Source organism: Eschrichtius robustus, chromosome 4, assembly GCF_028021215.1.
Source record: "Eschrichtius robustus isolate mEscRob2 chromosome 4, mEscRob2.pri, whole genome shotgun sequence".
In the NCBI taxonomy this organism is placed as follows: Eukaryota; Metazoa; Chordata; class Mammalia; order Artiodactyla; family Eschrichtiidae; genus Eschrichtius; species Eschrichtius robustus.
The window spans coordinates 102,980,031-102,990,955 of NC_090827.1; the positions used below are offsets into that span (position 1 = coordinate 102,980,031).

At 42.8% G+C, this 10,925-nt stretch overlaps 1 protein-coding gene across 1 annotated transcript in view; it reads right to left on the bottom strand.

Moving 5' to 3' along the window:
- LOC137763513 (cytosolic beta-glucosidase-like) overlaps positions 1-10,405 on the bottom strand; it is a 144,459-nt gene extending 134,054 nt beyond the window's left edge. The window contains 1 exon segment of the mRNA XM_068541996.1: positions 10,222-10,405. Within this exon segment, the coding sequence (XP_068398097.1) occupies positions 10,222-10,405 (184 nt within the window).
- Between the last annotated feature and the right edge of the window lie 520 nt (positions 10,406-10,925).

Here is a 10,925-nt window from a genome sequence, read left to right on the forward strand (position 1 = left end):
TAGGGAGGATGGGAGGGAGACGCAAATGGGAGGGGATATGTGGATATATGTATATGTATAGCTGATTCACTTTGTTATACAGCAGAAACTAACACAACAATGTAAAGCAATTATACTCCTATAAAGATATTTAAAAAGAAAAAAAAAAAAAAAAACTATCCAACCTTACACCTAAAGGAACTAGAGAAAGAAGAAAATACAAAACCTAAAGTTAGTAGAAGGAAAGAAATCATAGAGATCAGGGCAGAAATAAATGAAATAGAAAGAAAGAAAACAGTAGCAAAGATCAATAAAACTAAAAGCTGGTTCTTTGAGAAGATAACAAAATTGATAACCCTTTAGCCAGACTGATCAAGAAAAAGAGGGAGAGGACTCAAAGCAATAAAATGAGACATGAAAAAGGAGAAGTTACAATGGACACTGCAGAAATACAAAGCATCCTAAGAGACTACTATAAGCAACTCTATGCCAATAAAATGGACAACCTGGAAGAAATGGACAAATTGTTAGAAAGGTATAACCTTCCAAGACTGAACCAGGAAGAAACAGAAATATGAACAGACAAATTACAGGTAATGAAATTGAAACTGTGATTACAAATCTTCCAACAAACAAAAGTCCAGGACCAGATGGCTTCACAGGTGAATTCTATCAAACATTTAGAGAATAGCTAACACCCATCCTTCTCAAACTCCTCCAAAAAATTACAGAGGAAGGAACACTCCCAAACTCATTCTATGAAACCACCATCACCCTGATACCAAAATCAGACAGAGATACTACAAAAAAAGAAAATTACCGACCAATGTCACTGATGAATACAGATGCACAAATCCTCAACAGAATACTAGCAAACAGAATCCAACAACACATTAAAAGGATCATACACCACGGTCAAGTGGGATTTATTCCAGGGATGCAAGGATTCTTCAATATCTGCAAATCAATCAATGTGATACACCACATTAACAAATTGAATAAAAACTACATGATCATCTCAATAGATGCAGAAAAAGCTTTTGACAAAATTCAACACCCATTTCTGATAAAAACTCTCCAGAAAGTGGGCATAGAGGGAACCTACCTCAACATAATAAAGGCCATAAATGACAAACCCACAGCAAACATCATTCTCAATGGTGAAAAACTGAAATCATTTCCTCTAAGATCAGGAACAAGACAAGGGTGCCCACTCTCACCACTATTATTTAACCTAGTTTTGGAAGTCCTAGCCATGGCAATCAGAGAAGAAAAAGAAATAAAAGGAAGCCAAATTGGAAAAGAAGAAGTATAATTGTCACTCTTTGCAGATGACATGATACTATAAATAGAGAATCCTAAAGATGCCACCAGAAAACTACTAGACCTAATCAATGAAATTGGTAAATTTACAGGATACAAAATTAATGCCCCCAAATCTCTTGCATTCCTATACACTAACAATGAAAGATCAGAAAGAGAAATTAAGGAAACAATCCCATTCACCATTGCAACAAAAAGAATAAAATACCTAGAAATAAACCCACCTAAGGAGGTAAAAGACCTATACTCAGAAAATCATAAGACACTGATGAAAGAAATCAAAGATGACACAAACAGATGCAGAGATATACCATGTTCTAGGACTGGAAGAATCAGTATTCTGAAAATGACTATACCCAAAGCAATCTATAGATTGCTTGCAATCTACAGAATGCAAGTCCTATCAAATTACCAATGGCATTTTTTATAGAACTAGAACAAAAAATCTTAGGATTTGTATGGAGACACAAAAGACCCCAAATAGCCAAAGCAACCTTGATGGAAAAAAATGGAGGTGGAGGAATCAGACTCCCTGACTTCAGAATATACTACAAAGGTACAGTAATTAAGACAATATGGTACTGGCACAAAAACAGACATACTGATCAATGGAACCGGTTAAAAAGCCCAGAGATAAACTCACGCACCTATGGTCAACTAATCTATGACAAAGGAGGCAAGGATATACAATGGAGAAAAAACAGTCTCTTCAATAAGTGGTGCTGGGAAAACTGGACAGTTACATGTAAAAGAATGAAATTAGAACACTCCTTAACACCATACACAAAAATAAATTCAAAATGGATTAAAGACCTAAATGTAAGACCAGACACTATAAAACTCTTAGAGGAAAACATAGGAAGAGCACTCTTTGACATAAATCACAGCAAGATCTTTTTTGACCCACCTCCTAGAGTAATGGAAATAAAAACAAAAATAAACAAATGGGACCTAATGAAACTTAAAAGCTTTTGCACAGCAAAAGAAACTATAACCAAGATGAAAAGACAACCCCCAGAATGGGAGAAAATATCTGCAAACGAATCAACAGACTAAAGATTAATCTCCAAAATATATAAACAGTTCATGCCGCTCAATATTAAAAAAACAAACAACCCAGTCAAAAAATGGGCAGAAGACCTAAACAGACATTTCTCCAAAGAAGACATACAGATGGCCAAGGGGCACATGAAAAGCTGCTCAACATCACTACTTATTAGAGAAACACAAATCAAAACTACAATGAGGTATCACCTCACACTGGTTAGAATGGGCATCATCAAAAAATCTACAAACAATAAGTGCTGAGAGGGTGTGGAGCAAAAGGAACCCTCTTGCACTGTTGGTGGGAATGTAAATTGATACAGTCACTATGGAGAACAGTCTGGAGGTTCCTTAAAAAACTAAAAATAGAATTACCATATGACCCAGCAATCCCACTACTGGGCATATACCCTGAGAAAACCGTAATTCAAAAAGGCACATACATCCCAATGTTCATTGCAGCTCTATTTACAAAAGCCAGGTCATGGAAGCAACCTAAGTGTCCATCAACAGACGAATGGATAAAGAAGATGTGGTACATAGATACAATGGAGTATTACTCAGCCATAAAAAGGAACGAAATTGGGTAATTTGTAGAGATGTGGATGGACCTAGAGACTGTCATACAGAGTGAAGTCAGAAAGAGAAAACAAATAACGTATATTATCGCATATATGTGGAATCTAGAAAAATGGTACAGATGAACCAGTCTGCAAGGCAGGAATAGAGACACAGATGTAGAGAACAAATGTATGGACACCAAGTGGGGAAGGGGGGGGAATGAATTAGGAGATTCGGATTGACATATATACACTAATATGTATAAAATAGATAACTAATAAGAACCTGCTATATAAAAAATAAATTAAATTAAATTTTAAAAAAATAAAAAATAAAAGACAAAAAAAAAAAGAAACCCACAAACTCAGATCACACCAGGAGGCCTTAACGGAGTAGTTTGGACTTTGTCTATGATTCGCGGGATTTTTCAGAGCACACTCACCCCTTAAGAGATCCTCCGTGAAATCACTGTTAGGTACAAGCTCATAAGAGCTGTAGAATCAGGTCCTAAATGTTATTTTCATAGCCCCTCCGTGGCCTACTGAGGAAGTAAACAAAATGCCACTGAGCTACCTGCTGTTTTTGGCCTCACATTCCCTGCAGCCAAAAGCATAGGCAGAGTCAGTTTCACAAAGGGTTAAAAATCATGGGAATTTTTCTGTACTTTAAAATATTGCGTGAAACTCACTCCTGTACGAATGATGATCATCTGCAGTTTCTTCCCTGCCTCTTCATCTAACAAATACATTTTTACAGGTTTTACAATATTCTTTACAGCTCACGCAAAACACATAATTTTCCTCCTGCTTATATCACTTGTTTATTATTTATTTATTAGATTTATATGGCGCTTTCCTCCAAAAGGCACTACACAGCCAACTCTGATGTAATAAACATTACATTAAACTCTTCTTAAAAACCATAGTCAGGGAAGAGGCCAGCATGAAGGCCCAAGAGACACGGACAGGAAGAAGGAAGAGCCATGGGTCTGGTGAAATATGTAAGCAAGTAGTCAGTATATTAGGAGGCCCAGTGACCGGAAGATCTGTCCTACTTTCTGGTCACTCTACCTGCAAAGACCCTGACAGTGCCTTTGATTAAAAGCAACAGAGCCGGGCTTCCCTGGTGGCGCAGTGGTTGAGAATCTGCCTGCCAATGCAGGGGACACGGGTTCGAGCCCTGGTCTGGGAAGATCACACATGCCGCGGAGCAACTAGGCCTGTGAGCCACAACTACTGAGCCTGCGCGTCTGGAGCCTGTGCTCCGCAACAAGAGAGGCCGCGATAGTGAGAGGCCCGTGCACCGCGATGAAGAGTGGCCCCCGCTTGCCGCAATTAGAGAAGGCCCTTGCACAGAAACGACGACCCAACACAGCCAAAAATAAATTTTAAAAATAAATAAATAAATAAATAAAAATAAAGCAATTCCTTTTAAAAAAAAGAAAAGAAAACTGAGCTGATTTCTTAAAAAAAAAAAAAAAAAAAGCAACAGAGCCCAAATATCTCTATTTCTGTGTGGGAGTGGGCGTGGGTCTGCAGGGGAGTGGGGAGGGGGTGGAGTATTATAGCTATATCTCCGGGCTCCGGAGAGGGTGTCTGAAAACAAAGATACCTACACAGACAATGTGTTTTGAAAATCTCTGGAAAAAGATAGATAGTGATGTTTTATAACAAATCACCGAGATAGATTTTTTCTGTATAAATATTCAAGCTCAATCCTCAGTTCTGCTGAGCGTCCCTGACTTCCAAAGGCTCTGTAGACTTTCAGAGGCCAAGGAAGCTCAAAAGTGCAAAGATTCTCAAAATCAAAAAGTGACAAGGTGACTTCAGCTTTTAAATTCCGGGCCACATTGATTTGACAAAGCCACGTGTTGACGTCCTGCATGTGTGATCCTCGACGTGGTGGAAGGGGTAGCTAAACAGTAACTTTCCCAGCCGCTGCTGGAAGATCAGGACAAGAATGAGCAAGAAGGGAGTATAGTCTTACTTGTGGTCCAAAGAAGAAAGGACCATGCCCAGGAAATGCAGCAGATGAGGTAGCTCTCCTATCAGTACAGAGTGGGAGAGAATCCAGTCAGGAGAAAGAATAACATCATCATCATTATTATTATTACTAGTAGTGGTAGCAGTAGTGCTGTTGTTATTGTTATTTCGTGGATATTATGGCCCAGGCACTCTTGTGCTCCAGTTATATATGCTGACCTCTTTAATCCCCAGAACAAACCTACAGAGTGGGCATGACCGTTTTCCTAGTTTTACAAATAAGGAACCTGAGACTTAAATAAGTTATTTGCCCAAAGTCACTCAGCTAGTAAGTGCCTGAGCTAGGATTCAAACCCAGCACAAAAGGATAGGTAAGAAAACCAAGGAAACATATAAAAGGCATCTGTGCATTGACAAAAAGAGAAGGGAAGATCAATTTCCCTTCTGAAAGCTGTTGTTAGAGAGTTAACAGCACAACAGCAGGTTAGGGACAACAAATAAAGACCTTACAATAAGTCAGCAGCAAGCCCAGGGCAGACAGAAGAGGTAGAGCAATGCGGAGACCCTGTGAGGAGAGGAGCTCAGAAAGGACCAGTAATCTTATTCCCGGGGCTGAGTGAGCAGGATCTGGGGGCTGGGAACCGAAACCCGCTGTGTTGTCTTGTATAACTGACTGTGTACTTCAGCCAAGTTCACTGTGGAGTTCTAAAGTGATTCATTCTCAGTAGCCCGTTTGCGACCCTCCCCCACCTAAATATAAATACGATGCATTCAGCACTTACTGAGCATCAAGCATTTAACACACGTCATCTTATTTAAACCTCACAGCAGCACTATAAAGTAGATACCATAATCACCCCCATCTTACTGACAAGGAGGCACAGAGAAGTTGAATAAATTGCTCAGTCATACAGAGTTAGAAAAAGGTAGAGATGGACCCCCAGTCTAGCGAGTCTGGCTCCAGAACCCAACTTCCTAGTTTCCATGCTGTGCACCTTCTAGAACCTGATTCTGTGCACTGCAACCCCCTCTCAGTTCTGTCTGATCTCTCTTCTGAGAAGGAAACTAGCCAACGTCCTGTCTCTCGTTTTCACTACTAGAAGGCCAGCTTCATCAAGTCACCCACCCTGACCAAGTGAAAATTATCTGGGAAAAAATGTAGAAGATACCATAGAGAGAGAAAAAAGTGACGTGGAATCCCTATTAACCTGGGCATTCCCAGACATTCTTTTGAAAGTGCTTTGTATCACAGAGCATATATGTGTCATAACATACATAGTCCCCATGGAAGATGTCTTCTACATGGCGGTTGTTGCAATTATCATAGAAGAGATTCCTCATTCTCATTTCTGGAGGTCTGGGAAATGGCAGCTGAAGCTGGGAATCATAAGCATCATAAGCAAGCAGGATGGATTATGCCAGGATCAACCTGCACTCTGTCTAGAAAAACCTTCACCACCTTCAAATTGTTCCCTCCTTCTCGTCCTTAAAGTTTTAGATTAAATGACAGTAATTCACAGAGATCCTCCTAAATCAAAACCTGTTATCACCCTAGCACTTACCATAAGCAGTAATTATATCTTTTATTAATTTACTTGTTTTTGTTGATGTATTTGTTTTCTAGGGCTGCCATAATAAAGTACCACAAAACGGGTGGCCTGAACAACAGAAACTTAATCTCTCTCATTCCTAGAGCCTAGAAGTCCAAAATCAAGGTTTCAGCGGGGTCATATTCCCTCTGAGACTCTTGCTAGAACACTTCCTTGCCTCTTCTAGCTTGCGGGAGTGGCCATCGGCCCTTGGTGTTCTTTGGTGTACAGCTGCATCACTTGAGTCTCTGCCTCTATTGTCACATGACATTCTCCACATGTGTTTCTGTGTCCAGATTTCCCTCTTCTTATACGAACACCAGTCATATTGGATTAAAGCCCCACTCTACTCCAGTATGAGCTTACCTTAACTTAGCTAATGACATCTTCAGATGGCTAGTTCTGGCCCCCCAAAGTGTGAGAGAATACATTTCTGTGTTTAAGCCTCCCAGTTTATGGTCATTTGCTACAGCAGTTCTAGGAAAATGCTGCCAGAAGTTCTCTTAGCTTTATTTATCCCTGGGTTTCCACATTTATTTGACCAAATAAATATTTTCCCATGATAGCTATTAACAATCCCTGATTCCTTAGGTGGAGAATATATATAGGAAAAAGCTAATCTAATCTTCCTATTGTACATAGGAAGAAGCTGAGACTCGAGGAGGAGAACAGATTCACAAGCTCATGCCTGGCAGGCTGGAGACCAGAACTCAGACCTCCACCTCCATTCTGGGCGCTCTTTGCCATCTCACAGTTCATTCTCAGCCACCCAGGAAATGCGGGTGCCTTGAAATAGAACAGGGAACCTCTCCCAACTGAAGAACATCCTTCAGTGATGTCTCTTGGACTCCCTGAAGGTATTTAGTCAATATTTTTCTAACCAATAGGAGAAGTTGTTATCATTTTTAGGGAGGTTATGGAAAATGTGTTCAAGAAACCAGTGATGAAAGCAGCTGGTCCAGTGTACACTGATGTCTCACATAAGCTGGAACGGACCAAAATTACAGCCGCAGCGGGGTCTTCAGCCCCTCGTCACCACCACCCTTGTGCCTAAGGAAAGGGACATGGGAAGCAAGTCTCTTCTATGTGAAAAGGGATAGTTTCATTTATGCAGTTATGGGCTCTTCAGCCCTTTTCCTTCTCTTCTTTTTGCCTCCTCACCCGACCTTCTTCCCCAGACATACAGAATCCATGAGAAGTAAGCCATCCCAGCTCTGGAGAAGGGGAAGAAGCTTCTCCTGCCTTCCACTTGATAAGCTGAGGAGACTGCCCCCCATCCGAATCCTGCAGGAAAATCCATGCTTTCAGAAGACACCCGACCGGAACACTCAGGCAACAGAGCGGCACCCTTCAGGCAGGGGAGTCCAGCAGCTGTGCAAACAGTAAGTGAACTCTCACCCTGACCGAAGTCTCAGAATGCAAACGAGTATGCAAACAAGAAGGGAGCCTGATTAAAGCATCCCACTTGACTGGCCACAGCCTTGATTTGAAGCCAAGACACTTGGTTCAGGGGGACCATTTATACTGTTCTTCTCCGGACACTCCCCGATTGTTAACAGAGTGGGGACAGACCAGGTCCCTGCTTTGGCAGTGCACCCATTCATCTAATCTTTTCCCTTTTAATGAAACACATGGACATTGTTTTTAAAAGTCACATAATCCTACTAGAACTTTCCCTTGGCCAATTCCTCCCAATTCCTTATCCCCACTCCCTAGAAGTCACCATTTTCAACTGTTTCTTCTGATATTTATTCCCATGTTGTCAAATAATAGGCTGAGATTGGTGCCTCTTAATTTGTTTTTCAATTTTAGGTAGTAACTATTGGCTTCTGGATATAAGGGTGGAAGATCCTAGCATGTGTGCTCTCTCTCTCTCCACTTCCTCCATCCACCCAATGTGGTTAGATTACCTCTTCTGTTTAAATAAATATTCGATATTTACATGAATTTGACTGTGTATGGCTCAAAGCTGAGCTGTGTGGTATACCATGCTTACAGGCAACTTTTCATTTTCTCCAGGGTTCATGAACTGTCTGGATTTTATATTTAAATTCCTCTATTCTTGTCACTAATTTATCCCCAAACAGTCTGACAGGACTATGAATCCATGTTTAAACACCTCTGTTTGCTTGCTGCACTCTGCACTGTTTGTTTCTGAGGCAGCCACAGAGCTATGTAGTCTTTAACTTCCCTCACCAGTCTCCTGGGCTTTCTCCCTCTTTTGTTCCTTTCCCTTTTTAGAGAAACAAATCATTGAATAACTTTCTGATAAAATGGGCATGGGAGGCACGTTTTTTGAAACCCTGTAGTTCTGCAATTATCTTTATTCTAATGTCACCCTTGATATGTAGTTTGGCTACTATGGGATTTTAGGATAGAAATAATTTTTATTCGGAATTTTGAAAGCATCGGTTTAGGGTTTTCTAGCTTCCAGTGTGGCGACTGAGAAGTCTGGTGACAATCCAAGTCCTAGTCTTCCATATGTCACCTGTTTTGTGCCCCAGCCCACCCTCCCTGCTCCCCAAGCTTCTGTTTCTGAAATTTCACAGTCACGTGCTTGATGTGCAATTTCTCATCCACTGTGCCAGACACTCAGCCTATGGACCACAGTCACGCAGGATGTTGACAACAGGGGAAGCTGGGAGAGGGATACACGGGAATACTCTGTACTATCTCTGAAACTTTTCTGTACAACTAAAATTCATCCAAAATTAAGTTGTTGTTTTTAATGCCTGTGAAAAGAGGAGTTAGGAAAAATCAAAGTGAGGAGAGTTACTAATTCAGTTCCCCTAAGACAGCAGTAATTCATCCTACACTGTGTAATGACAGAAACACAAGATTGGAATGAGGTATAACTAGGTTGAAATCCTACCCTCTCCAATTATCCTAATCCTAAGAAGAAAGAAGAGGTTAACTATCAAAGGAAATGAGGGAAGATATTTAAAGTGTATGTGTTCGGTGAAATAAACATTAAAAATACAGGGCGGAGGGGCTTCAAGATGGCAGAAGAGTAAGACGCGGAGATCACCTTCCTCCCCACAAATACATCAGAAATACATCTACATGTGGAACAACTCCTACAGAACACCTACTGAACACTGGCAGAAGACCTCAGACCTCCCAAAAGGCAAGAAACTCCCCACGTACCTGGGTAGGGCAAAAGAAAAAACAGAGACAAAGAATAGGGATGGGACCCGCACCAGTAGGAGAGAGCTGTGAAGGAGAAAAGGTTTCCACACACTAGGAAGCCCCTTCGAGGGCGGAGACTGCGGGTGGCGGAGGGGGGAAGCTTCGGAGCCACGGAGGAAAGCGCAGCCACAGGGGTGCGGAGGGCAAAGGGGAGAGATTCCCGCATGGAGGCTCGGCGCCGAGCAGCACTCACCAGCCCGAGAGGCTTGTCTGCTCACCCGCCGGGGCGGGCGGGGCTGGGAGCTGAGGCTCGGGCTTCGGATCCCAGGGAGAGAACTGGGGTTGGCTGCCTGAACACAGCCTGAAGGGGGCTAGTGCGCCACGGCTAGCCGGGAGGGAGTCCGGGGAAAAGTCTGGAGCTGCCGAAGAGGCAAGAGACTTTTTCTTACCTCTTTGTTTCCTGGTGCGCGAGGAAAGGGGATTAAGAGCGCCGCTTAAAGGAGCTCCAGAGATGGGTGCAAGCCGCGGCTATCAGCGCGGACCCCAGAGATGGGCATGAGACGCTAAGGCTGCTGCTGACGCCACCAGGAAGCCTGTGTGCGAGCACAGGTCACTCTCCACACCGCCCCTCCCGGAAGCCGGTGCAGCCCACCACTGCCAGGGTCTCGTGATCCGGGCACAACTTCCCCAGGAGAACGCAGGGCGCGCCTCACGCTGGTGCGACGTCGCGCCGGTGCGACGTCGCGCCGGCGCGACGTCACGCCGGCCTCTGCCGCCGCAGGTTTGCCCCTCCTCCATTCCCCTCCCTCCCCCGCGGCCTGAGAGTCCCCGGAGCAGCTGCGCCTTTAACCCTGTCCTGTCTGAGTGAAGAACAGACGCCCTCAGGCGACCTACACGCAGAGGCAGGGCCAAATCCAAAGCTGAACCCCAGGAGCTGTGTGAACAAAGAAGAGAAAGGGAAATCTCTCCCAGCAGCCTCAGGAGCAGCGGATTAAAGCTCCACAGTCAACTTGATGTACCCTGCATCTGTGGAATCCCTGAATAGACAACAAATCGTCCCAAATTGAGGAGGTGGACTTTGGGAGCAACAATATATATATTTTTTTCCCCTTTTTCTCTTTTTGTGAGTCTGTATGTGTATGTTTCTGTGTGTGATTATGTCTGTATAGCTTTGCTTTTACCATTTGTCCTAAGGTTCTGTCTGTCCATTTTTTGTTTGTTTTTTATTACTTAAAAAAATTTTGGGGCTTCCCTGGTGGCGCAGTGGTTGAGAATCTGTCTGCCAATGCAGGGGACACGGGTTCGAGCCCTGGTCTGG